Source organism: Daphnia magna, linkage group LG1 (genome assembly GCF_020631705.1).
Source record: "Daphnia magna isolate NIES linkage group LG1, ASM2063170v1.1, whole genome shotgun sequence".
NCBI classification, from domain to species: Eukaryota; Metazoa; Arthropoda; class Branchiopoda; order Diplostraca; family Daphniidae; genus Daphnia; species Daphnia magna.
Genome location: NC_059182.1, coordinates 114,572 through 136,201, shown reverse-complemented (window position 1 = coordinate 136,201; position 21,630 = coordinate 114,572). Strand labels below are relative to the sequence as shown.

The window sequence follows — 21,630 nt, the reverse complement described above, 5'->3', positions numbered from 1 at the left end:
GTTCCATATTCAAATCGGTGATAACCTTGAGACACGCACAATAAATGCTTATTGACTTTCCATCGAAACCCAACATGTTCAAACAACGTAATTAAAGCAACGTTGCATTGGCAACCTTATTAGCGTTATTCCTTATCTTGTTGATGCTGATTTTGTTGATTTGATTTAAAAAATTCGCCATTTCGATTTAGAAAGTGATAGTTTTTTATTGCTAGTGTAATGTTCACATTTCAAGTTTGCAGCATTTAATAACAATAATAAATAAAAACAGAAGGAATCTGTAATTCTAAGTAATCCAGGTCAATAGGAAAAACAAATATTTCCTCCAATGTTTGCTGTTGCCGTTGACTCAACCAATGATAGGACGTGTCCTAGAGAGTCTCGTAGCCTCTAGATTTTTTCTCTCCTGTTTTTAAACTTGATGCATTCCCGTGCAACTATAATTATTAAGGACATATTAATTAGTATGCGTAGTTAAATGGACCGCTTCGTCATGCCTTGGTGATCGCGACCACGATCGAGTCCATCACGTCTATACAAAGTTGCAGTTGGTTGACAATGTATGCTCAGCCATCAAGGATTGTACCACATCCAACAAACATTTGCTTACAATTGTTGCATTACGACCACAAAATTCAATTTCTGATAATGGAACCATAAATTTTAGTGAAAGTTCTGAATTACAGCTACATGATTAAAGAAATTGAAAAATGTCTATCGGTCGTTAATGTGGTGCATAGCATTAATGCATTTTGGGTACGTCGTGTAGCGTTGCGTGGTCACGGTCAGGCGGCTCGTTCGTCTGCGGCCTATTCCGGTCTGTTTTATTAGACAAACAAAAAGTTGATGACAGGCACGCGATTTAACCTATGCTATTATAAATAATGCATCTATCCTTGGCTACTTAGACATTGCATCGTGGCATTAGAAAAGACCGGTTTGCAATCACATAGTCTATAGAAGAATGCATGACCAGGTCGGACCTATTAGACCCGATAAGCGCCTCATTATCCCCGCTTTTTTTCGAAAAACAATATACCAGTATTTAGCCTATAAAAGTGCTGAATGGCCTTGATCTATGTCGTGATTACACTGGCCATATCACTTTTTAATAACCATATAAGTACTATATAGAACTTTATATACCTACGTAATAGAAATTTACGAACTGGAAAAACAAAATCTATACAGGATATTTGCAATGGGCTATTTCCCTGTTGCAGCCGCCTCATAATTTGTGGAATTTGGTCAAGCTCGAGTCCTTGGCCCTATCCTAATGTTTCTGTCTCTGTAATGTAACTTTATAATTGTTTATGCAAACAAGTCTAAAATGTAGGCGCCTATCACGTGCAGCCTAAGTAAACTAGATTTCATTTCACCCTTGATTCCATTTGGGATCAATTAATGCGGCTGCTGTTTCAATTTGTTCCAATCGCCTCCAGAGATACACACATACCTGTTAAACGGGCTACGTCCACCCTCTCATTTTCTTATCTGCCCCCTTGTAGATTAGTTACTTTCTGCTATCTTTTGTTATTGGTGAAATGATTATTCAAGATTTTGCGTGATGCATTATTCCGACGCATTTACCCATTTACAGCAGCTACGCCTCAACACACGAATGGCTCAACGAAACACGTTTTAAGGTCTTTGCATTAATTATAAGACGCTATCGTCTCAGTTAACCGAATTAACGATGAAACCAGTGGTGCAGAATTCAATGAAAACGATAGCAACAATGACGAATTCATCAATAGCTGCCCACGTTTACTGAATTCCTTCAGGGTATTTCAAATATTATTTGAAATGGGAACGTTGCAACGACGTATAGCCAAACGAGTGCTGTCGATTGTGTTTATGTAATAGGAAGCACGCCTTATTTATGTATGGGTTAGTCAATCGTTTCTTCGACTAAAATATACATATAAGGTCATCCGAGAAAGAGAAAAATTTACGATAACATTGAAGTCTCTTTTTTGGGGAGGCTGGGTCAAAAATTTTTTTACCTTCTTTGTTTCGTGGAATAGAACAAAAGGCCCTTCTTGTCGTCGTGATTTCCGCACAATCTAAAAATGGAGAGTAAATTTTAGTATTCAAAAATTTTTGACTAAGATGAATGGCTCTACATCTAATACGATCGACCTCGTAAGCGAGAGGGTGGTCATCTAATGTACAGGGCTGATGGGGGAAATACAGCATCAAAAATATCCTTACTGAACTTACAAAGGGCGTCAGCTATACGCAAATATGGAGCAAGGTCGAATGGTTATCTGATACGTAAGAGATATTGTTTTACCATTGCATGTGCGGCAGCGGTATTGCTTAATCCAATCAAAGGAATTAACTTCATCTGTGTGGTCCTCGTGCCAAGTTGATCCAATGGGCCACTAAAGCCACCACCTTCCTGAACGACTAATGTGGTAAGTGGAACCCAGTTTGACAAAACTGAGAATGTTTCAAAACACGATGTAATGATAATCAATGATGAAAAAGAGAAACAAAAGGGTGAAGAAAAAGAAGTGTATGTTGCAAAAAAGAACTGAACTTACCATGCACCCGAAATCAGCAGATTTTTAGTGAAACTCGATGCAGAGACAGACATGTTGAACGGATCAAGGCCATTGTCCAATTGGTAAAAGTGTTCCTACAACGATCTATAGGATAACCGTAACAAAAGAGAAAATCTATCTTGTCATTTTTTTTTTTTAATGTGGCGGCTAGCCGACCACTTTTGCTTCGTTTAGATATCTCAACAAACCACTTTTGTATCAACCGATCGCAACAAAGGTTTTTAGTCAGAAAAATCCATATAAAGTCAGTTCCAGTATCGAAATCCATTGGATCGGGTTTTGCTTTCAGTCACATAAATATCGATAATTAAATGTTTGCCACGTTGCGGGCGAGAAAGGAACGTTCGATCCATAAAATAAGATGGTCGCAACACCCTTTTTTTGTGCGATATCACAAACGTGCAAGATGCGATTTTGTCAACGGAAGAGAAACAAGGTCTTGTTTTTACATGTGTTACGTAAAACGGGGGGAATACAGGTTTCTTCTTTGCTCTCAGTCTCTTGCACAACCCGCTGCACTTCATTTAAACACACCAGACAGTTGGAAAGGATCACGGATCCATAACATAAAATAGCATGACTTCCGTTTGTTATTGCGCGTTGGAAGAAAAACCAAGAATTCACGGCCACATTGTGTGGTTACTAATAAAACCTTTAATCAGTCCATGTTTTGCGGTTCACAGTTTTTCTAGACTCGGGGTTTTTTTTTCAGATATTCGTCACCATCTTTTTTTCCCGCCATGTTGCCGCGCAATCTAAACTTATGTGATCGATTAGGAAAATATCATATTGATAATCGCCAATTGAGTAGATCGTGTAGGTATTGCAAAACATTCGATACATCAACATTGACACACTTTTCCATCAACCGGTCACACCCCATTAAGCAAAAAAAGCGCGTTTTTTTTCCCTCCGTAGATAATTACAGTCATCCCGACATGTGTCAATTTTTTATTTGCATTTTCACGTTCCTTCTCCCCGAATTGAAAATTTTTGGCACAGGATTCTCGATAAGAAAAAGTCTATGAATTTCCACGCTATTTTTAGAGAAAAATGTCACGTGATCAATCCAAATGAACACACACCAATTCCTGAGCCAAAAACTATTTTTGATGAAGCATTTGAGTTTGTTTGCATCAGATTTGACTCATTGTTGGTGAACTCACGACGAGATTAAATTTCGCGAAAAACAGACCGCGTGTGTTGTTCGTGCGTTGGATCATTGTTCAAGGTTGCAGATAGATACGATCCATTTCTTTCTCTTTTCTCTCTCTAGATGATAAGTAGTTATTTCATAATGCATATGCGTACATTATTAGCCGACTTTTCTTTTAAATAAATGTTCAGTGCTTTTCGCTGTCGTCATTGGAACGATTTCTAATTGCAATATTTTCCAATCTACCCCATAAAGAGAGAGATTTCTTCTGATAATCGTTTTGACGTATCCATCAACATTTTAGCCGTACGAATAATCAACTGTGTTTTTTGTGTGCCATGATTCGACCTTACGAAAATGACGTCATATTGTTCACTGATCGATGCAAAAGAAAGAATTGGACTGAGACTCAAAAGTAGGGAAGACGAGCAAAAATACTTCTCGCGTTGTAGCACTCACTTGTTTGACTATTCAACGCCACTTGACAAGACAGTGTTGACATGTAGTTTTACATGGTCGACCGTATAATTTCACGATATTTTACTTACATTTTGGAATGTGCCAAAGTGAAATAAAAAAAAATTGTCGACAAAACTCAAAAACTAATTGGAACAAAGCCTGGTTGCATCGAACAAAAAACACATCGAGTCAGTGAAATATAGGGCATATATAGGAAAATCTTGCCCATACTTTTCTGACATTTTTCTTCTTGCCAAGTCAATGTCTAAGCGTGACCATGTCGTTAACGGACATGACACTCTATTCGTATCCAATTCAAAAACACTCTCACCCATAATTGAATGAGGAACGGGGAAATTCCTTTTAAAATTTGGTTGTCATGAAACAAGTTGGTTTCACTTTTCTGTTACCGTATGCGAACCACACCCCACGTCAACTCAAAAAAAGGGAATTTAGTGAGAAAAAAAAATCTAGAATTTGAAACAAGAAATTTAAAAAAGTCAACACTTGCAAAACAGGGAAAGGAGAAAACTGGCCTCGAGCAATACACAGCACCAGATAAAATACCACTACTGATTCAAAAAATAACTAAAATAAATCCTTTTCCCCAAAAAAATGTGTGCAATTTTTCCCACACACGTCATCGAATCAATCTTGCGCTCAGCCGTTTCACAAATTCTTACTTTGCATCAAATAATAGGAAATCCTTCAAAGAAAAACAAATAATTCAAAACACTCAAACTACAGAGTTCATTGGAAACAACTTGTTGGAGCTACCACATTCCGTTGTCCATTATACGTCAGGCGACGATGTTGCTCATTCGTAAAAGGGCAACTGGAAAAAACGAAAGGGAAAGCGTTTCAATAAGGCGTTTTTTGCGAGACGGCCAGGTGCGCGCAGCTGTGAGAAAAAGAGATATCACTTGCAACCTACTCGTCAGGTTTTTTGGGCGACGAGAGATGAAGATTGGTTACATGATTTTCTAAATAAAAGAATAAAAAAAAAGAGTCACGAAACAAACAAAACAACCTAGACAAAAAAATGCAAGAAAAATTGTTTTCTCAAATGTCGCCTCCCCCCTCCCCCCTTCCCCAGAACCCACACGTTTACCAAATTTGGGTCAATTGAGAAAGAGGTGAAAGAAAAACTGATTCACGGACAACGAGGAAAAAAAAAGGCTGGAAAATAATCAAAATTTGATTAGTTTAATTTGTATTATTACCATTATGTGTTTAAAACTGATAAACCTTTAATACTAATGATCTAAAAAGAATTGCATTGCTGTCTCTCCTGAATAAGAACATTTTTCATCATCTTTTTGATGGATTGGCTTTCCTTTCATTCAAAATTCTTCTTTTTTTATGTTCTTTTACGTCACCTAAAACTTTTTGGGACATTAAAAAATAAAAAGTAAAGGCGGATGATAAAATTCTACTGCGGATTCACACGGGTCCGTTTGTTTGCGTGTTCTGCATTGGCTTCTGGTTTCTCTTTCACAGGCCAAACAATTCCTTAATGTCAGCCAGGGCATTGGTGATTTGCTGGGCAAACCGGTTCGAATCCTTCACCCGAAATCCACCCGAAGCGAAAAAAAAAATAAAAAGGAAAACACAAACGATTACAATTTTGATGTAGGACACACGCACACAAAAAAATGTTTCATCATGAAGGAAAAAAGGAATTCAAATCAGGCATGTCGTGTCTTGAGTTAGTTGGTTCTCCCACTCTACTCCTATGAATGCAAAAATAAGGAAAAGACTCACCGTCTCGGGCGAGGATCGCTTGGATGAAATGTGGAAGAAAATCAAGTTCTCTCCGGCAATAATGTAAGAGACACCGTAACCGTCATCAGCCACAGGGCCGAATCCGCCTCCAGCTGAGATGCAATCGGGATGTTTGGCCAGATCTAATTTTGACGTCTGACCGTGAGGCGTCTGCGACGTCGACAATCGCCATGGCTCACTGAGAACCTCCTTGAGGAAGGGCGAATCCACTTCGAGATATTTGGAGACGACGTAGAGGCAAAACAAGTGACGATCAATTCCTTTGCCGCACATGGCGTCCTGATAGCCTCGTTGATGTTGAACGCAAGCCAATCGCAACAAACGAATGCGTTCCTCTTTCTACAATAAAGAGAAAGAAAAAAAAAACCTAAATGAAACGGGGCGAGAGTCCAAATGAAGGTATCCCAAGGTTGTTCAACTTACGCTGATGGATTCATCGATCATCGCCTTGACCCACTGGCTCGACTCGATCGTACACGGACGGACAGTTTCCGTCCGGCCTTCACGGAACAAACGAGTCATACTCGCTTCGTACGTCAAACTAAACTTGCCAGCGTCCTGTTTCGAAATTTTTGTTGTTGTTCTTTTCTTTCCGTTTTAAATGAAAAACGACTCTATAAACCTACCCGATAATAGGCCAATTGGAGAGCCATTTGGATGAAGGCGTCCGGACTGATGCGGCATTTTTTCATGAGGCCCTTGCCGAAAGCTGAATGGGCCAATAGACGCAAATCGACGTCGTTCAGAAGCGCCAAGGCCACCTGTTTTTCGTTATTGAAGGATACAAAATCCAAACATTTTTACTTGAAATATTTCTTCTTTTTTTTCTTTTGACAATAGAATTCCTCAGAACCACGAAAAAAACAAAAAAAAAAATAAATAAAACAATTACGTGCAAGATAAAAAATTTTTACGGACCTGATAACTGGATTCGATCTTGTCGATGCACGCCTGAGGCATTTCCCACCTGAGGCGGATTGGTGTAGGAGGAATGCATTCCGGGACTCCCTTGCAATGGCCATCCTCCTTGTATCTAGACACCACAATAACACTGTTAATAGCGAGTTCAAAAATGAATTGGTTTTTGAAGGAATCAGATATTTAAGGAATGCTTTAGGATGCGAAAATTGGAAGCGAGCGCATGCGACACAAACACAAAATAAAAGGCGGAAAAATCTAAAAGAAAATGCAACATGAAGCTGCATGCAAAACGAGAAATGTTGAATAGGAAAAAATTGAACGTGCAAAATGGAATGCGTGCAGGAGTGTTTGAAAATAAAAGGAAACATGCACAAACTACTTCAAACTAAAAAAGAAAGAGAAAATTCATCAAAATTCAAAACCGGTTTCGTTTCCCTCTCAAATGCATCGAAATGTCATTCTCCCCCCCCCCAAAAGAAATTTTTGGAAATAACAGTGTGCTCCTTTTAGTTCAGTCGTTTTCGACGAAACATTCAAATGCAAACAAAAGACATAAATAAAAAAATTTTTAAACAAATTCTCTAAAAGGAACACAATACAATTAAAAAAAAACCTTTTCTTTTTTTACTTATTCCTTTTGTTTTGTTCAGGAGAAGAAAACGGTGACCTTACCCGGTGTACGCCGTTTCAGTGGTGAACAAGCAATGCTCCCAAAGATGGCCCATAACGGGCGCGTCCGCCCTGTAAACGCAACGGACGAACGGACAAACACACACAGACGGCAACAAATAAAAAAACAAGAAAAACAAAAGACAGAGAAAAGGTAATAATAAAAGAAAATTAATAGAATTTTCAAAAGAAAAAAGAAAACTAGAAATACCCGGCACCTTCGGTTTACGTTCGTGGTCCAAAAATAATTCGAGAAAGAAAAAAAATGAGCGAAAAATCAACGCGAAGCTTTTGACAGAAGTGCAGAGCAAAGAGAAAAGGGCTGAAAAAAGTGCATTTTAAAAAAAGGAAATGGAGAGCATTTTCTAAAATAAATTATTACTATTTTTTTTTCGATTGGAGGGAATGGAACAATATCTTTACCGAGGGATAAGTACGTCTTCTGCCAGGACGAATTCCCACATGTGCGCTAAAACTGCAGCGTCGGCCCTGGGACATCAGGGGAGGGTAGTGTTTTTCAAATTGATGTTATTATACAATGTCCATTGTTATTTACCTCCCAAACCCTTCCCACTTCTTTCCCGCATTCCGTCAGACGTTTGATAAAAGACCAAAAAAGAAAAACCAGAAATGTTAATTGGTTTTTTTGTTACTTACCAGGAGTGTTCCGCATTGAATCCGACCTACAATCAAAGGAGAGAAATAAAAAAACTGTCAAATCAAATATCTGGTAAAGAGAAAACTCACGCGTCCATTTTTGCCAATCACCAACGTGAATGACTTGTCAAACCAGCGGTCGTAACCCTTTCCATAAAGCAATCTCTCACCGTATCTGTCCAACTGAGTGTGATCAACCTAACAACAACCAAAAACAAAGTCAGTTTATTATTACGAACGAACAAGGAAAGTTGTAATCGTAAATACCGGATCGAAATTAAAATCTTCTTCGTCTAGTGCCACCACAAAAGCGGCACCTTCAATGACAGCTAGCGAAACTTTGTTTATTCCTTTGCTGAAATATTCTTGGCGACATTTAGCCCACGGGACACGGTCACCGGCGGTAAGGGCAGCTAATTTCTCCTCGCCCGGCTGGACGGCCGAGTCATCGTCGATAACCTTCTGTATCGAAATTTCCAGCTCGCAAGGACGAAGTAGACGTCCCTTTACATACAGTGGGACCTTGAAATATTTGCCGTGGCAGTAAACGGCGATGTGAGTCGAATCGTCCAGGTGGATGATACGATCCGTTTCAATCCCCGGGGCTCGGGTCGTGTTGAAAACGCGTTCGTACTGTGCAGAGCAGAGAGGCACTGTCCCTTGGACCATGATGGGTTCCAATTCCGATCTCTCAATGGCACGACGGAACAGTAGAGCTTCGTAGATAATGTTGGCAGCGCGAGCCGCCTGGTTTCTGGTTGGATGCTTGAAAAGGGTGTCTATTCCGTAGAAATTAGAGTTGACCATGATCGGAGAGCGACCACGAAGGTAAACGTATTCTTCCCACCAATCGGAAACGTAATTAGTTGACCACCTGATTTAAGTTGCAAATTTTACTAAATTCTTTTAACAAAAAAACATAATTGGCGTAATTACATTCGCTTCAGGTAAAGGTAGCGCTGCAATTTTCGACCAATGCCATTAATAAATTCCAGCGAAAGCTTTTCCATGCGAGCATACTGGGCGTCGTCTAGCAGCGGACGGACACTTCTCAAATACTTCAATGTAAAAAAAGGGAAACGTCAACAATCCTTTACCTTTCTCTGTTTTTTTATTTATTGCACAAACCTTTTCGCGAGTGGAGGAGAGTGCTGGAACGGGCAGAGTAGGCAAAGTACCTTGAAACGAGTACAGTTGGGGCTTGAATAGACGGAAGAATGGCTGCATAGCAAGCAACCAGGCTCGAGTCGGCAGACTGACCTGTCTACCAGCTCCTCTTTCCTCGTACAACCATCCGTGATATTTGAGCAGAAGTCGCATCAGTTCCCTCAGTGAAAAGATGACTCCCGTCCAACCAGCTAGCCCGAGAATAGCCGAACATAGCACCCGATATTCAACAGAATTCCTGTTCCGTGCGAGGGAAATGAAAGTACAATTACACAAATCTAAATATAAGGTATGGTATATACTTGGGAAAGTGGACTATAAGCTTATCCGTTAGCCCAAATGTCACATCATATCCAGATTTCTCTGCACCAATAAAAACTGCCTCTGTTAAAACCAAGGAGCGCAGAGAACCTGGGAAAAAGCTCGACTTGAGGCTTGTCTGTAACATCAAGCAAAATGTTAGAAAGGAAACACCAGCAGAGACTCTGAATTCCAGTACCTGAAAGCGTGTGCTCCTCTTCCTCCAAGAGCGTACAGCACTTCTGGCAATAAGTCTAATAACCTGTATGGGAAATCCACACAAGTTTTTAAACAACCGTGCAACCAAATGGCAACATCATTTCAATGTGGTACCTCAAAATCAAAGTTAACATCTAAACCCTCATGGGTAATGGCAAACGAGAAGGCCACAGCTTGATGTCCCTCAGCCATCTTTCAGGATAATCTATTGAAAAATACCACAATTTATGAAAGCAACATAACCTGAAATAGTATTGTTTCGCTGTACAAAACAATAGTAATGCACAAATCAAAATGGAATAAATATAAGGATTAAAAAGACTACGAAAAGCTTTAGAAAACAACCAAATAGGTAAATATAAAACAGGGGGTTGAATGTTCAAGCAAAAAAAAACTTTGTTTACAACGAGCTAGTTGCTAAAGTGAATTTGGCTATTAGTCAACTGTAACAGTTTGATCCAACTAGTAATTACTGCAACACTTATTAACTTCCATGAAAGAACTGATGGTATATTTAGAAAAAAGTTAAAAAAGATCGGTTCATATTACCTAATAGAAACGTATGTAGCTCGTTTAATAAGAGTTCTTTGGTAAAACACACAAAAAAATGTAGGGCACCAAGTAAAACGAGTTTTCGGGTGTGTGTGCGACTGCAGCTGGCAGACGATTCGCCTTTCGTAAAGCGAATGGATAGAAAACTTGCTTAGGCAATCTCTCTCTCTGTGCCTCGCGTGTGTGTGTAGTCTAACGGGGCTTTGGGGGCTCGTCTTGGTCTCTTGGAAGAGAAAAGCAGGTTAGATGCTGAAATGGGAAGTGAACGTGCGTATGTTTAGGATTTTTTTTTTTTTCACCACGAGTTGAATGTCCGGGAGAGTGAGAAATTTTTTCTTTTGGTGTGACCTATTTTACATGTTCATCAATCAAGGTTGCCAAATCATCCTGGATCATTAACATCTTCTATTTGCTTATCGATTAAAATTTTAAGAGGCCTATATAACAGCGTTAAAAATATGTAGTTTTAGTTTTATGTTATCAAGAAAAAGAATGTGGGGGAAACACGTGAGCGATAAAGATGATACGACAGATCGTTGGGTTTAGTTGTTTGGGTCGTATTTGCATACCGAAAGTTTTAGCGAGAAATCCCTGGCTTGTGGAATTTTTTTCCTTTTTCCGGAAAAGAGAAAGTGTTTGTCCGTCTTTTTCTTTGCATTCAAACAAGGTCTCATTTCACTTTTTCTTTCATTTCATAAAGTCAAATTTCCGGTTGTTATACCCATGGGCATTTTTATCGCAACTATATTATTTCTGGTTTGTTCGCCAAATAACGAATTATCGAAAGTTCCTACGATGTCTTTCGTATCCTTCCGATGAACCCAGGAAGGAAATGTGCTGTTTTTCTGGTAATTTACAGAATCCGTTGCTGGGTGGAGGAGGTCATTGGGTACGCCCATTGCAAAATTTCTTTTGCCAGCTCATTTTAAAGCTAGTGAACTGTTTCACCGATAGATGGCTCACTTTTATGGCGCCAAAAAGTTACGTACGAGAAACCCTCACGTGACTGGACTTTTAAAACTGGAAAATTTCATTTTTTGGACAGAGGTCCAGTCAATTAGACAAAAACAACCATCTAAGCTGGATCCTCTTTTATTTAGTAAAAGCCAAAAGGGACCCCCGACGGAGTAGAGTTGGAAATGTCTGGTGCGAAACATTCTCTGCGGACGACAAATTCTCGGGAAAGGGTTGCATATCGTCCTTAATTTCTACTAACACATTTTCACCTGAAATCTGATAGATCATAATGAATATTTTTCAATTTGAACGCAAACATAATTTGGTTTGGTGAGTATGTGTGTGTATTGGGGGATGACGGAGACAAAAAAGAACTAAGAGCAGACCATAATAATCTCAAAATGTCAAACGACGACGGTGATGGGAACAGTTGTTCAACCACATACACACACACACACAAATGGTAATACGAGTATTAATCTTATATGGCTTATAATTCTCCCCACAGACACTACAAGTGTTTGCACAAATAAATAATGGCTTATCCTATTATCCTAACATTTGACCTCCTGTTGAAAAATGGACTAGAAAATTAAACAGAAAGTCATGGTTGGACTATATCTAATGATGACTTTGTATGTTACAAATGAGTTGATGTTAGCCTTGAAAATGTCTTTGCCTTTAATGATAATAAGCAAGTAGAAATATTTTTCCTTTTTTTCCAAAATGTTACTATAAATCAGTGGCAAGATTGGAATGCCTACATTGAACAATTATCACTCTTTTTCAAAAATTAATAATGAGTCAAGAGAATCAAAATGAGATGAAGGGATATTAATCAATTTTGTTTTAGACACTGAATCAATTGCTAGGTATTCAATGACAGGATGAGATCCTCATCCAAACTACAGAAAAATGTTTGAAATTGCTGTTGATGGAACACAAAGATTATTAACAAGCTTCTAAAAAAAGAGTGACATACTCTATCCCATTGTGCACCTGAAAAAAACAATTAGATGAACAATGGTTACAATGAAGCCAGAACTCACAATCATGAGGGGGGCTATTTTAGTTGGAGAAAAAGCAGAATATTTCATATTCTCCCTTGGTTGTGGTGTCGTGTTACACGCTGACCTGGTTGAATAAATAAATGGGCAGTGAAGTGGGATTTGAGTGAAAGATTATTGAGATGAAATGTAACAACAATTATTGCTCAATGAGCAGCGGCGGTTGAAATGTATGTTTATACCCCATACAGCAAAACTCACGCCTGTTTTTCAAGCGTAAGATTCCTTAGCAGTTTCAAGTTGGACGAATTCATCCTCGAATCCTCTGTTGACTGTCTCTGTTTTTGCCTCCTCGGCGACTGTAACTGGTGGCAGGGGTTGGTCCTGACATGAGATTTCAGCTGTTGATGGCTCTGGTGCCGGTGGAGGTGGCGGTTCCATTCCATCATCACCAAAATCTTGTTCTGTTTCCTTTTCCTTTTCGTCATTTGCCGTTTCGTCTACGGCGTCGAAACATCTAAATTCATGTTCAACCATTGGCGTCGAAGCAGTCACGATGATCTGGGTTCCAGACAATCCGTCTGTAATCTGATAGTAGGAAGAACACAAATAAGTTTATTAAAGCTAGACATGGAACTGCTTGGTTCAAGTTGCTACCTGGCCGTTTCCTTCTTCTTCAGTAGGTGTTGCTAATTGGAAAAGTATAGCCAAATAACGAAAGAGATTTAAATAACGAATGTAAATCAAATAACATACCTGGTTGAACTTGCACCATTTCAGAAGCAAGATCATCTTCATCTTCGTCAGTTTCTTTAATGGTAGCATTTTGGTCGAACATGTGTTCTACTCAATACACAATCAATTAGTTGAACAAAATTGCATTTTTAATTAGATATAATACCGTGATCGGCAGGGAATTCCGTTTCAGGAGTTGGTTGCGTGATTATGACCCGTTCAGGAGGCAAAAGGAAAGTGGGGACGACTGGCGGGCTACCCGGTGGAGGCACCGATTCCTGTTCAGGTGTTGCAGGCGACAGCTATAAGGCAATAATTATTCATCTTAAGGCTCTGCTATCGATAAGCAATACAAAAAAAATAAATAGTTTTAATACCTTTGGCGTCAATTCTTCGCCATTCGGACCACATTCTTCCACAACTAAAGAGGGGAAAACACCAGTTGTCCCGTCCGTTAGCAGCTGGCCCTCCCACCAACCATCGTCAACTTCCTGATCATGAAGAGCACCGGATCGACGCAAAATAGCAATGACTTCGCCTTCATAAAAGGTCAGCTCCTCATCTGATGTGGCGTCATAGTCGTAAAGAGCTCGACAATAGCCAATAACTCGGTTGGTTTGGCCATCAACGACTGGAGACGAAGGTAGTTCGACATCGGGTGCAATAGCTGGAGGGGGTGGAGGTAGAGGCGCACTTTCAGTTGGACCAGGAAATTCTATTTCTTCTTCGGCGTTGGCCTGTTGCTGGTAAGTGTAGTCAACTGACGAGAATGAAATTTGATTCTCCAACGGATAGGCACCTTCCGCCTCTACGCTAACCGCGTCTTCTTCCTCTTCCTCGTGGACCTGTTCTACTTCATCTTCCGGTTCGACTTCCTCGGCAATCACTGGGTGTTGATGGACGTTTTGATTGGGATCCTCGTCACTTCCACATGGAACTTGATCGTCAGCGTGCAAATCTAAGTAATTCTCCGGTACGTAGCCTTCCTCCCCTTTGTAGTTTCGAGCTTTGACCCACCCATCCCCTTCAGAAAAGGCCAGTAGCACTTCGAGTTCTTCATTTTCCATCATAGAAAGCTCGTCGGCATTTTGCGCCTGCTTGTAAAGATTGGTGAGAATAGGCACGGAGCAAGTTTAAATAACAAAATTGTACCGTGTAAGGATAGAAAGCGATGCATTTAATGATATTAGCATCTCCTGTAGCCTGGGCAGAATCTGAAACGTTGCTGGTTGCAGTCTCAATTTGAACAGATGTAGTTGTGGTATTTGCATTAAGCGAACCGGTATCGTCACCCCAAGCATCGTTGGTATCCCATGCGGCGGTTGGATCTTGCCAAGTGGCCTGCATCTCAGCTATTTGCTCCTGCACCACTTGTTCAGCTATTTTGAACATTTATTATATTAGACTAATTCTAGACTGCTGCGTAAAAAATTTGCATAGAAGATTTTACCAAAAGCTTCATCGACAGGTTCATCTTCTTCCTCATCCTGTTGGGATGTCTCGGCACCGGCGCGAGAGCCGCTGTCAGAGAATTCTGATTCCTCTTGAGCTGACTCCTGCACAGACACAAACACATTTAAGCCAAAGCCAGACTTTAAATGAACTTAGAAAAAAAAAAGAAAATAACACACTCTGAAAGAGAGTTGGCTGGAAGATCTCATTAATCCAAGAGTCATCAGCCCTTCTGCATCTTGAAGAAATTCATCTATTTTCACTAGATTCAAAAGAGTTTATGTTAGTTCTAAATCACAATAATGCTTTTAATAATTGGATACCTCCACCAGCATGAAGGCACTCCAATCGAGCTTCAGCTTTGAGTTTGGCAGTCTGTGTTATTTAATAAATCTCAGGATGAATAAGCCAAAATTTATTAAAGTAAGGAAGTTTGTACCTCTGAACGTCTCAACTGGTTTTTAATATCATCAATCTTGGCATCAATATCAGGTCCATTTGGCTCATTTGGATCAGCCTATAAAGATTAGAAAGAAGAAAACCTTGTTTACGTTTTGATTCAAGTGATCGTAACACTAGAGTTGACCTTCAATCCGTTTTCTTTCATATTTTGCAGAGTCTGTAGCGTCCTTGTTGACTCCCTGATCTTTTTAGTTTCTTGGGCGACTCGAGAAGCATATTGTTTTCCACTTTGAATCAACCCGGTGGCTGCCCCATGAGCTTGATCCACCTGTTTTTCCACGAAAATTCGCGGCAAAAAGGAAGTAATGTTGACATGAACTTGAACGCCATCTAGCAATTGTGATTAACAACGATTCGTTAGATGGCAGGCAAACTGACCGTCACAATGACGTCATTGTCACAAGGCTCAAAGTCGTAAATGATATGCTGACTGAGAATGGGAAAGGCGTCGACGAAACAGGCCAAATCGTAGTCCCGACTGATCTATAAAAGTATAAGAAATTATATTTGGGTGACAAAGGAAAACAAATTATAATTCAATACGGTCATGGCTTGTTCTTTGATCTTGCCGAAAGAGAATTGAGAGGCGGAGCACGTGTAGAGTTCCGTACGGCTCATGATGGAAAAGTATTCGGCGACCTTTTCGTACATTCCGCCGTCTAACGTCTGCAATGAGGAGTAATAATGTAAGATGACAAGACGTGCCCAGCACTCGATATAATAACAACAAAAACGAATAAAATGGGCTTCTAACCTTAACGACATTTTGCAAATCAACGTGAAAGTATCGATTCTGATGGGCGTTGGCTGAAGCCAGTTGAAGCAGGTAGGCGTTTCTGGCTTGAGTCGACTTTTCCTCGCACAACTCCCTTCGACTACCCAACTGCAATCATTGGATTCCATTGATTGCTCCGTTGATTGAACTTAAAAAAAAAATTACTAGTCACCACTTACTTTCGCCGATGTCTTTTGTAAAGAGGAAACTGACTGGAAGATGCTGCCCTTTTTCTTTTTCAATCTGATTGAAAATTGGAAAATCAATATTTCACAGTTGATTACCAAACGTTCGTGGTTATGTAATACTTTTCTTCGGCTTCCCTGGCCTTGTCACGGGCGTCGTGACTGACGTGCTCATCGTCGACGTAGACTTTCTTTAGTTTATCCAATTCAGTCACACAAGTCTGCACTTCACCTTGCACCACTTTTAGAAGGTCCAAATTCTAAATGTATTTTTTTTTTATCAGCTGAATTGATCAAGTAGTGCTCTTAGTATTATTAACGCGATTTACTTTTTTTGCCAATTGGAGTTTGTTTTGACGAACGACTTTAACATCGTCTGCTATTTGTGTTTGGAAGATTTCCACAGCGGCCAGTTTGGCTTTTGCCAATTTGTCCGTTTCTTCGAGCAGAGATCTCCATATGGACCAAACCGTCCTACAATATAAATTTCACAACATTGATGCGGTTTGAATGTCTTTAGACGTTATTGTAACAGTCATAAATACCATTGCTGGTTGATTTCGTCGTGATTCAATTCATGAATGGGTGGCATTTTCTTGTTGAGGTAATTGGCCGATATCTTCTGCATCGCCTGAGGGATATCCATCAAAACCCGAAAGGAAATATTATAGAGATAGAAAGGGAGAGCTTGTATCCGTCAATCAATAGCTCGACGTATAATTTATCTATGCTACACACACGACCATAAAAGAGAGGGTGGAAGGGATCGATATCATACCTCGCCATAGGATTTCTCAACGGCGCATCTTTGCTTGACGAAATTCCTATTTATCGTGCGTTTGAATAGATTTATTTGTTTGTTGTTTATTTTTGCTTTGTAATGACAACATTATTTAAAATCTTTTTCAATGCAAAATACCTCAAATCTTCCAATAATTCACATTCTTGCTGGTGTTTCCATTGTACTTTGGATAACTGCTCTGCATGTAAATTTCTCAATACCTTTGCATAATTCCCCTGTGAAAATTTACCCCCAAAATATTTTTACGTCACAATATTTTCGATTGAATGGAAACCTATTGTGTAAAAAGGTAATGAAAACCTTTCGGGGTGGCGGTTGTTGCTGAGTAGTCATTTTTGAATTGTTCTGTTTCTTCTAAAATCACTTTTTAAGAACTGAATGGATTAAAAACACACCAATAAAACCACAAACTATTTGAAATTTGTTTGCTAGAAATTTAATTCTTTATTCGATGAGGATTTCAAAACAACGAAGAGGTATTGCGATAGAAGTGTGTCCCAGTCGGCCACTCGCCGCCACTGAGTCCTTTTCGTGCGTGCGTTCCTTTTTTCGCACTCGTTTGTAGAATATAAGATAGGACCATTGGTGCCTATGCGACACATGAAGGAAACATCAGCCCGTACAAGAGAGGCGGGGGAGAAGAAGAAGAAGAATCGGAAATCGATTCCGTAGTGCGCGCGCCTTCATTCCAACAGCAACTGACGCGCCATCTTTGGGTATAGTTCATTTCTTCTGCAGGACAGAGGGCACGTTAACTAACGGAAATAAAAAGGAAATGATACCCATATTTCTGAAAAGACAAAACAACAGAAACAAAAAAAAAGGACAAGATCAATTGGTTGAGTCAAGACGGGCACCGATAGATAACACCAGCATACTACGAAGGACTCGACGTGTTAACAAAATTGATGTGGGATTGATTGATCGATGTTCTTTGAATGGAAAGGTTCAGACGGTTAATACAGGCTTAATATAGGATTTAGATATACTCCCAGTTCCTAGCCATAATTCTCTTGTAAAGATTGGTATATCCTGGAAGATAAATATACTTGACTTCACACAAGAATAGACCGTTTTCATAGTTAAAAAAAAAAACTAATATGAAACCTTGGAGTGCACAATGCTTTACTCCAATTTGCGTTCCAGGTTTTGTCTGAAGCTTTGGGATTGGCTATGGTGGCTTTCGTGTGGCAGCGGGTATTCTTATTCGCCGTTCTCAATCCTCTCTTTTGTTGTGTTATAGGCTCGTAGTTCATCAATCTTAATAGCGTCTGTTTGCTAGGGGCTAAACGTATAACAGTGTTTGGAAGCGATTCAAAATGATGGATTATACACCTTGTTATTTGGATTGCGCGCGCAACGTAATCACTCGGCACTACGTTAGTCGCTAAACAATAAAATGCTTATTTCAAAGAAAATTTCTTTCATTAATTTTATATTTGGAATTATTTATTTTGTTTTTTAAATTTAATCCATTCATCAATTTTGTAGTTGAAATTTAATAAATAATTGTTCGTATAGTTACTCGTTTGAACTTGTGGTTTCTTCTTGTCCGCCATTATTTTCTCTCGTCGCCGGTCTTGTGTGTGTGAGGATTTGGGCCATATTTTCTGATTGCATTAGGCAGAAATAATTCGACATGCTGTCCCGGATTGCATTGAAGCCAGGTAAGATTTTTTTCAAGCTTCCTTTTGTTATAAAAATTCAATTACATCACAATCTCGAATATTTGGATGATACACAAAATCCTTTATATACTAATCTAAGTTGTTACAAATGAAACTTGTTTGTCTAGTTCGCTCGGCTATTCAGCCAATTCGTTTGACCCAAACCTCGGCCACGACGAACGCAGCATCAGCTGCTGTAGCAGAAAGCCCAGAAAGGGATTTGGTCAACTTTCCCAGGCCAGTTCGCCAAGAGCTTCCTGGTAAAGTGCGACTGGGTTTCATCCCTGAAGAATGGTTTCAGTTTTTCTATGCCAAAACTGGAGTCACTGGTAATATGCTTTTCAAATTGTGTAGTAAGAGAAATCATCATCTTTCACCATTTATTTTCAATAGGTCCATATACCTTTGGTTTGGGTTTGACTACCTACCTCTGCAGCAAAGAAATTTACATCATGGAGCATGAGTTTTACACTGGGCTCTCCATTGCCATCATGGGTATCTATGCTGTGAAAAAATTAGGACCTTCTGTTGCCACTTATCTTGATAAGGAAGTTGCTGTAAGTGATGAATGTTGAACACTTTAAACATTCAGAAATTATTACATAGGATAACTTTGTATCTGCCAGAAAAGCGATGCTGAGATGAATGCCGGTAGGGATTTGGCCATTGAGCAATGCAAGAATCGAGTCGTTGCTGAGAAAGTCGAACAGGATCGTGCTCTAGCCCAAAAGATGCTTTTTGAGGCCAAGAGGGAGAATGTCGCGTTGCAACTGGAAGCAGCCTATCGCGAACAGCTCATCAAAGTCTTCGCTGAGGTAACGTAATTTTTGGCAAATAAACAATTGAAATGTTCTAATTATTAAATTCTGTGTTTTAATAGACCAAAAAGCGATTGGACTACCAGGTGGAAGTTCAGAACGTCCAACGGAACTTGGAGCAACGCCATATTGTCGACTGGGTGTTGCGTAGCGTTCGCGCTGCAGTTACCCCTGAACAGGAGAAGGCCACTCTTAGCCAGTGCATTGCCAATATCAAATCCTTAGCTCAGCAAAACACCGCTAGAATTTGAGTGTGAAAAAATGAGCTATCTGTTCTTATATAGTGTCTAGATGAAACTCTTTAAAAAAAATTAATAAAATGGAAAGCTTACCGGCAGAAATCAGTGGGATTGGGCCAAATGTGTATACAACTGTAGAAAAAAAAAGGTCCGGTTGGCAATACAGTGATTTCGTTCCGCCAGGATTTATCCACTATTCGTTTTATTTAATTAACTAAAGTCGTGTACATTGGTTGTGAGGTTACCAGGTCGAACGGACAATTTGAATTATTTGGGTTCAGCAACCTTGTCTGAAGTTTGCTGCTGAAACCCGTTTTCGAGTCATTGTAAGGAACGACGTCTTTTTACCTGAGCTACCATCTATTTTAACAGCTTCCCAAAAGAGGATGGCTGCTTTCGATTCGGATTTTTGTTACCGATGCCTTCCATTCTCAGTGTTTCTTTTTAAAATCAACCAATGATGTGTCATGTTTGTATAGGTTTCGGCTTCGATTAAAAATCATAGTTAGTTCTTGACAGACGTTTTGTTGTTATGGGACCAGAATTGAAAGTAAACATGTGTACCTTTGCGTCTGAATGATCGAGAATTCCCTCTCCGCCACCATGGAGTCCACTAAGGAAATGCTCTTACCTCATGCTGACATTGACGGGATTCAACAGTCTCAGATTGAAATGGTTACAGTGGACAAAGACCCAGGGACGAGATTGATTTTGAACGGTACTCAACTTGACCAGCATGATGCTCTTCTGCCCAAAGATGTTGTGTTGCACCCCTGTCATGTCTACGCTTCTGATCCCAATCTGACTACAATGCCTGATACCAGTAGTAGAGGAAGACTAAGGAAAATACTCAATTCTCATCGATTCCAGGTATAAGGCAGTAACCTAAAAACATTCAAACAATTTTCATTAACTGACATTTCCCTTTCAGGTTTTTATCGTATCCTTTGTCATAGTGGATTGCATGGTAGTGATTGCAGAACTGCTTATGGACCTTAGAATACTTGGAATGTTGGAAGAAACAGGGATGAAAAATCGTAGCAAGGTGCCCTTGGAGGCCCACTACATAGTCCCTGATGTTTTGCACAGCATCAGTATAGGTGACTTGTACCACAGGAACTATTAGTTGTTCAGTTATTTTTCAATATTTTGTTGTTATATTTCTAGCTATATTGGCCATGTTTCTCTTGGAAACAGTCATCAAAATTGCAGCTTTTGGTCTATCCTTTCTCCGGATGGGTTGGGAAATATTTGATACTGTCGTCATTTTGGTGACATTCGTTCTTGATGTATTGATGCAACACTCACATTCGTCAACCAACGGTCTCGGCCTCTTCATCATTTTGCGTTTGTGGCGAGTGGCTCGTATCCTTAACGGAATGGTCCGTTCAGTGCGGAGTCAGGCTGTTCGCCATGTAGAGTGCGAAAAGCGTCGACGGGAGGCGCTCGAAGAAGAACTGCTCAAGTACCGAGAACTCAGCCAACGTCAAAGGAAACTCATTATCGAACTCGAGAATCTTCTAAAGACTAATAACATTCCCCTACCTGACAATGTAGTTCTACCCGCTGCATAGCACATAAACAACAAGACTTTAGCGAGAATTACTGGCCAGGAATTTGCTCACTTTTCATTACCTGTATAGATTAGACATTCATTTGTTTTTTCATATTCTTTCCACTTTTTCAGGGAATTGTTTTTAACAGCGTCCAAACGAAACATTCTAATAGTACAGACTCCAATTAACTCAAAAGTAACCAAATGCTTGGTTTAGTACCTTGAATAAAGTGCAATGCTAAATATTGAATTCACGGTTAATTGCATTAATTTTGATTTTGTGGTTATTTGTCTATCTACCGCTAAATAATTGAACCCTGACATTGCAGCAATGATCCAACTAGTAGAAGTGATGAATTTCTATCAATTCTTTTGTGTTCTTATGCAATTGGCTATTAAAAATTTTGAAGTTGGTAGCACGGAATTTGTCCCTTTTTTTTTCGGAAAGAAAAAAGAGGCATAACAATGATGGGCAGTCATCAGTAAACTAAACCATTTACAGGACAGTTTAAATGGTGGAC

The 21,630-nt window shown here is 39.6% G+C and overlaps 4 protein-coding genes across 6 annotated transcripts; 2 read left to right on the top strand and 2 right to left on the bottom strand.

Moving 5' to 3' along the window:
- Nucleotides 1-5,381: 5,381 nt before the first annotated feature.
- Nucleotides 5,382-10,771, bottom strand: LOC116922132 (carnitine O-palmitoyltransferase 1, liver isoform). 3 transcript variants are annotated; one of them, XM_032928564.2, is made up of 16 exons: nucleotides 10,755-10,771; nucleotides 10,453-10,678; nucleotides 10,018-10,108; nucleotides 9,884-9,946; nucleotides 9,687-9,823; nucleotides 9,346-9,622; nucleotides 9,154-9,275; nucleotides 8,485-9,091; nucleotides 8,308-8,415; nucleotides 8,218-8,243; nucleotides 7,564-7,632; nucleotides 6,889-7,003; nucleotides 6,597-6,731; nucleotides 6,394-6,528; nucleotides 5,950-6,309; nucleotides 5,382-5,748 (listed from the first exon to the last, which is right to left on the bottom strand). In XM_032928564.2, exons 3-16 carry the CDS (start codon nucleotides 10,093-10,095, stop codon nucleotides 5,680-5,682), a joined length of 2,301 nt encoding a protein of 766 aa, XP_032784455.2. In that variant the 5' UTR covers nucleotides 10,096-10,108; nucleotides 10,453-10,678; nucleotides 10,755-10,771; the 3' UTR covers nucleotides 5,382-5,679. The 3 variants fall into 3 exon arrangements, with proteins under 3 accessions (XP_032784455.2, XP_032784458.2, XP_045030678.1); XM_032928567.2 differs by lacking the exon at nucleotides 7,564-7,632 and adding an exon at nucleotides 7,984-8,049 and having other exon boundaries at nucleotides 10,453-10,762; XM_045174743.1 differs by having other exon boundaries at nucleotides 10,453-10,762.
- Nucleotides 10,772-11,738: 967 nt separating this feature from the next.
- On the bottom strand, nucleotides 11,739-17,394 carry LOC116922122 (protein nervous wreck). The gene is made up of 21 exons (XM_032928553.2): nucleotides 17,131-17,394; nucleotides 16,948-17,045; nucleotides 16,807-16,852; nucleotides 16,574-16,659; nucleotides 16,358-16,502; nucleotides 16,152-16,288; nucleotides 16,023-16,086; nucleotides 15,823-15,951; nucleotides 15,612-15,734; nucleotides 15,447-15,551; nucleotides 15,193-15,336; nucleotides 15,046-15,123; nucleotides 14,930-14,981; nucleotides 14,786-14,868; nucleotides 14,605-14,710; nucleotides 14,307-14,533; nucleotides 13,532-14,248; nucleotides 13,321-13,456; nucleotides 13,176-13,262; nucleotides 13,077-13,108; nucleotides 11,739-13,007 (listed from the first exon to the last, which is right to left on the bottom strand). Exons 1-21 carry the CDS (start codon nucleotides 17,161-17,163, stop codon nucleotides 12,690-12,692), a joined length of 2,946 nt encoding a protein of 981 aa, XP_032784444.2. The 5' UTR covers nucleotides 17,164-17,394; the 3' UTR covers nucleotides 11,739-12,689.
- Nucleotides 17,395-18,338: 944 nt separating this feature from the next.
- Nucleotides 18,339-19,739, top strand: LOC116922184 (ATP synthase subunit b, mitochondrial). Its single transcript, XM_032928620.2, has 5 exons — nucleotides 18,339-18,497; nucleotides 18,626-18,826; nucleotides 18,891-19,054; nucleotides 19,124-19,312; nucleotides 19,378-19,739. Exons 1-5 carry the CDS (start codon nucleotides 18,470-18,472, stop codon nucleotides 19,564-19,566), a joined length of 771 nt encoding a protein of 256 aa, XP_032784511.1. The 5' UTR covers nucleotides 18,339-18,469; the 3' UTR covers nucleotides 19,567-19,739.
- A 139-nt stretch (nucleotides 19,740-19,878) lies between these two features.
- On the top strand, nucleotides 19,879-21,525 carry LOC116922176 (voltage-gated hydrogen channel 1). The gene is made up of 3 exons (XM_032928608.2): nucleotides 19,879-20,424; nucleotides 20,486-20,654; nucleotides 20,722-21,525. The coding sequence occupies exons 1-3, from the start codon at nucleotides 20,131-20,133 to the stop codon at nucleotides 21,126-21,128; spliced, it is 870 nt and encodes a 289-aa protein (XP_032784499.1). The 5' UTR covers nucleotides 19,879-20,130; the 3' UTR covers nucleotides 21,129-21,525.
- The last annotated feature ends 105 nt before the right edge of the window (nucleotides 21,526-21,630 follow it).

What these genes read in the sequence shown, in the direction of transcription:
- LOC116922184 (XM_032928620.2), top strand. Translation starts at nt 18,470, where the DNA reads ATGCTGTCCCGGATTGCATTGAAGCCAG. An exon ending in CCGGATTGCATTGAAGCCAG is followed by an intron (nt 18,498 to 18,625) that starts GTAAGATTTTTT and finishes TTGTTTGTCTAG; the next exon opens with TTCGCTCGGCTATTCAGCCA. An exon ending in TCATCAAAGTCTTCGCTGAG is followed by an intron (nt 19,313 to 19,377) that starts GTAACGTAATTT and finishes GTGTTTTAATAG; the next exon opens with ACCAAAAAGCGATTGGACTA.
- LOC116922132 (XM_032928564.2), bottom strand. Translation starts at nt 10,095, where the DNA reads ATGGCTGAGGGACATCAAGCTGTGGCCTTCTCGTTTGCCATTACCCAT. An exon ending in AGAGGAGCACACGCTTTCAG is followed by an intron (nt 9,824 to 9,883) that starts GTACTGGAATTC and finishes TTGATGTTACAG; the next exon opens with ACAAGCCTCAAGTCGAGCTT. An exon ending in ACTGAAACGGCGTACACCGG is followed by an intron (nt 7,004 to 7,563) that starts GTAAGGTCACCG and finishes TGTGGTGTCTAG; the next exon opens with ATACAAGGAGGATGGCCATT.
- LOC116922176 (XM_032928608.2), top strand. Translation starts at nt 20,131, where the DNA reads ATGATCGAGAATTCCCTCTCCGCCACCATGGAGTCCACTAAGGAAATG. An exon ending in TCAATTCTCATCGATTCCAG is followed by an intron (nt 20,425 to 20,485) that starts GTATAAGGCAGT and finishes TTTCCCTTTCAG; the next exon opens with GTTTTTATCGTATCCTTTGT. An exon ending in TTTGCACAGCATCAGTATAG is followed by an intron (nt 20,655 to 20,721) that starts GTGACTTGTACC and finishes TTATATTTCTAG; the next exon opens with CTATATTGGCCATGTTTCTC.
- LOC116922122 (XM_032928553.2), bottom strand. Translation starts at nt 17,163, where the DNA reads ATGACTACTCAGCAACAACCGCCACCCCGAAAG. An exon ending in TACAAAAGACATCGGCGAAA is followed by an intron (nt 15,952 to 16,022) that starts GTAAGTGGTGAC and finishes CAATGATTGCAG; the next exon opens with TTGGGTAGTCGAAGGGAGTT. An exon ending in TCAAAGAACAAGCCATGACC is followed by an intron (nt 15,552 to 15,611) that starts GTATTGAATTAT and finishes ATACTTTTATAG; the next exon opens with ATCAGTCGGGACTACGATTT.